This window comes from Oncorhynchus masou, chromosome 6 (assembly GCF_036934945.1).
Source record: "Oncorhynchus masou masou isolate Uvic2021 chromosome 6, UVic_Omas_1.1, whole genome shotgun sequence".
NCBI classification, from domain to species: domain Eukaryota; kingdom Metazoa; phylum Chordata; class Actinopteri; order Salmoniformes; family Salmonidae; genus Oncorhynchus; species Oncorhynchus masou.
Genome location: NC_088217.1, coordinates 25,679,361 through 25,683,185, shown reverse-complemented (window position 1 = coordinate 25,683,185; position 3,825 = coordinate 25,679,361). Strand labels below are relative to the sequence as shown.

Genomic DNA, 3,825 nt, shown 5'->3' with positions numbered 1-3,825 from the left:
ACCAAGGTCGCCAGGGGCACGGTGTTTCCTCCGACACATTGGTGCAGCTGGCTTCCGGATTGGATGCATGCTGTGTTAAGAAGCAGTGCGGCTTGGTTGGGTTGTGTTTTGGAGGATGCATGACTTTTGACCTTCATCTCTCCCAAGCCCGTACGGGAGTTGTAGCGATGTGACAAGATAGTAACTACTAATAATTGGATACTACGAAATTGGGGAGAAAAAGGAGGTAAAATTCACAAACAAACATATATATATAAAAAAAAGAAGGAAGACGTTTTTTGGCAATGTACTATTTTTATTAGGGTGTATTAAGTATTAAGTTAGTTTCAATATTATGTATTAATTAATTAATTAATTAATATATTTTATTTTGGTTTCAACCCGTCCAGTTGGTGGCGGTAATACACCTTTTTGAATGTAGTCCGCCATAAAACCCACAGAAGAAGAAGACGAACACGAAGATGAAGAAGACGAACACGAAGATGAAGAAGACGACGGAAAAAAACGAAAACGACAAAGAAGAAGAAAACAAAGAAGAAGAAAACAAAGAAGAAGAAGAAAACAAATAAGAAGAAGAAAACAAAGAAGAAGAAGAAAAAGAGGAAAACGAAAACGAAGAATATTTTTTGTTTTAAATTGCAGGTTTGCACATGCGGAGGTTACTTCTGGTTTCTACCACAGTAACCGCAATACAGTTTTCATTGCTACATAGCATAATATTTGGCCACTTTGCAGATTCAGTACATTTAGTCATCATGACGGGAATACCACCAGATACCTGGCAGCCACCCACAGTGAGCCTGGAGACAACGTAAGCACCGGTAGCTAACTAGCTAACGTTAGCTATTGTTTTGAATGAATGAGCAGCGAGCTAGGAGTTATTCAAATGCTTGCTATTCAATTATGTTTAACCAATACCAAATGCGATGTATTGCTGTCCATGGGTTAATTTAATATCCCATGGAAAAGGAATGCTCTTAGCTTAATTTCGTGTCCTCGCTCATGTTCCAGAATGGGTATAATTGTAGTGGAACTGTACTGGAGACATGCTCCCAAAACGTGCAAAAACTTTGCTGAGTTGGCCAGGAGAGGTTACTACAACAACACCAAGTTTCATCGAATTATCAAGGACTTCATGGTGCAGGGAGGAGACCCCACAGGAACAGGTGAGACAGATAAACACAAATACAGATGGTTGGATTTTTTTTAGAATGTTTTGTTAAATATTGTTCCACTACCAGGGGGGTGTTCAGCAGGACACAACGTTTTGAAATGTTCAGATAGAAATGTTATGTTGCTTATAGGTCGTGGTGGTGCCTCCATATTTGGCAAACAGTTTGAAGATGAACTAAACCCTGACTTGAAATTCACAGGTAACTATACAATTTATAAACAGGATAAAACAATATGTCATAGTAACAGAACGTTGTATTTTTTATGTTGCTCTCTACTGCTTTCTTATGGCACCATCTCCCTCCCTAGGTGCAGGGATCTTAGCAATGGCCAATGCAGGACCAGACACCAACGGAAGCCAGTTCTTCCTTACCCTAGGGCCTACTCAGTGGTTGGATGGGAAGCACAGTATCTTTGGGAGGGTGTGCCAAGGTATATCAGTTGTCAACCGCGTCGGCATGGTTGAGACGAACTCACAAGACCGACCTGCCGATGACATAAAAATCCTCAGGACAACTGTACCCAACTGAGACTCATTCATACAACCAGCAACTACTTTCTTGTACAGTCATTTTGTCTTGATTTGTGCCTTTGATTAATTTTGTTATTCTCAAATCAATAATGTAGCCTAACCATCGTGGTCATTATCACTAAAATGATTGAGTGACATGGTAGAAATGACACACTTGAGAATATGCCTGATGTTTATCTAATGATTGCAGATAAATCTCAACCTGAAACTTGAACAGACTACCACTGGAGGGAGACAAACAACAGAACATACAGTAATGTTGGTCTTTTTCACAAGACATGATATTTATAAAAAACATTTAAAAAAAAAAGCCTACTCTGTTGTGGACACATTATGTTTTGGTTATAATGTTTGGTAATCTCCCTATAGTTTGAGGGTTAATAAAGTTCACCTAACACCTACCCTCAGCAGGTGCCAGGAAGTCATAAACCCTGCCAATTTCTCAACTTAGAATGTGATTTTAAACCTAACCTTAACCAGACTGCTAACCTTATGCATAACCTTATGCTGTAGCCAGTTAGCTTGGCTGCTAGCGGGGTCACCGTAAGTAGTGATACCTACTGAAAACAACTTTTTGTTCATTGCACAGAACTCTCATTTAACTGTTGTCTTCTTCCTTTAGAACTTTTTATTCTTCGTTTACAGGTTGGCTTGTTAAATTGTTGCTTGGTGAGTGTGAGCAGTTCCTCTTGTACTGTTGAGGTCTCTTTGCTTGACATAGGCTTCCAAGCCTCCTAGCTGTGGTTGGTTGCTTTCTTTTCAAACCTGGCAGCCATTTGACCAGTTAGGCCATGGTAAGACTCCCAGATGTGTTCTAGTAGTGCAAACACAAACTTGATGGCAGCTCCACTGAGACAAAAATGCAGCCTGTCTACTTTCTCTGCCTCAGTCGACCACACCTTGGCCAGCCTCTCAAATGGAAGGATAAAGGAGTTCAAGCCTGCCACATCATATGTGGCAAGCTTTGCCTGAGGTGCTGTCTCAATGGTGAGCTTCTGGCAGCAGGACTGTAAGGGGCTGTGCTTGATCCATTAGGGTGGTGAGTAGCTGTGAGGCCATCGGTCTGCCCATTGTTCACATGATTTGTGATGGAACGGGGGTTGGCGTATTAAGCCATTGCTTTTGGCAGAGAGTAGCCATTTCCAGCGACGATGAATGGTGGGCAATGTTGCTGATGCGTGACTTTGTGGCTGATTAAGTTTGTACATGGACGTGGACTAGCCAGACTAGACATCTTCCTGGTAACCCTGGTGTCCTGTATAGCCTGGGTCCAGAGAGTTCACCGGTTGGGCATATGGGTCCTAAGTAGAGGTCTAACTAAGTCTATGATTTGATATAGCAGTCTGACTGAGCGATGGTATGCACCAGTAGGCTCATAAGCATTCATTCAAACAGCACTTTCGTGTGTTTTGCCAGTAGCTCTGCTGTTTATGACTTCAATGTGAAATGGCTAGCTAGTTAGCGGGGTGCGCACTAATAGCGTTTCAAACGTCACTCGCTCTGAGACTTGGCATAGTGCATCCCACAATTAAGGTAATAACTATGTGTCAACCTATCATTGGGGTGACTGAAACAGGAACCAACTTTTCTGCAATTCTAAAGCTACAGGGGATACAAATTAAAAGTCATATTTGAAACCTCTCGCTAATCAATGAATTGTACACGTTATGTTTCCAGTGTGTGATATGGGGGCACAAAAAGGCTTATTTCGACATGTTATACAAACAAACTTGTATTAACAATAGCAGCTATGTTGACACTGACATGTTGATCTTGCTGTGGGAAAACTACTAGAGTGTCTGACTTTCGGATGTTGCAGATGCACCTCCCCAAACATTTACTCGCAGACTTTTGTCGTGCTATCCAGAATCCTTGGGATGTCCCTACCCTAAACCTTGCCTTACCTTAACACCTTACCTTAATCATTTTACATTTAAACTTCAACTCCTTTGATTGGGAAGCATTACCTTAACCATTTAAAATGTCAACTTTAATGGGGTAGGAAAGTCCCAAGAATACCAGGTAGCACGGACACGCAGAGAACCGTCCTGGTGCAAAACATTTACTTCCTGTTTTTTTTTTAACCTTTATTCAACTAGGCAAGTCAGTTAAGAACAAAT

The 3,825-nt window shown here is 41.3% G+C and overlaps 1 protein-coding gene across 3 annotated transcripts; it reads left to right on the top strand.

Moving 5' to 3' along the window:
• The first annotated feature begins 431 nt into the window (after positions 1–431).
• LOC135541754 (peptidyl-prolyl cis-trans isomerase-like 1) lies at positions 432–2,020 on the top strand. Of its 3 annotated transcripts, XM_064968098.1 has the most exons (5): positions 432–811; positions 1,012–1,166; positions 1,305–1,373; positions 1,483–1,605; positions 1,896–2,020. In XM_064968098.1, the coding sequence occupies exons 1-5, from the start codon at positions 651–653 to the stop codon at positions 1,916–1,918; spliced, it is 531 nt and encodes a 176-aa protein (XP_064824170.1). In that variant the 5' UTR covers positions 432–650; the 3' UTR covers positions 1,919–2,020. The 3 variants fall into 3 exon arrangements, with proteins under 3 accessions (XP_064824170.1, XP_064824169.1, XP_064824171.1); XM_064968097.1 differs by having other exon boundaries at positions 434–811; positions 1,483–2,020; XM_064968099.1 differs by having other exon boundaries at positions 736–821; positions 1,483–2,020.
• The last annotated feature ends 1,805 nt before the right edge of the window (positions 2,021–3,825 follow it).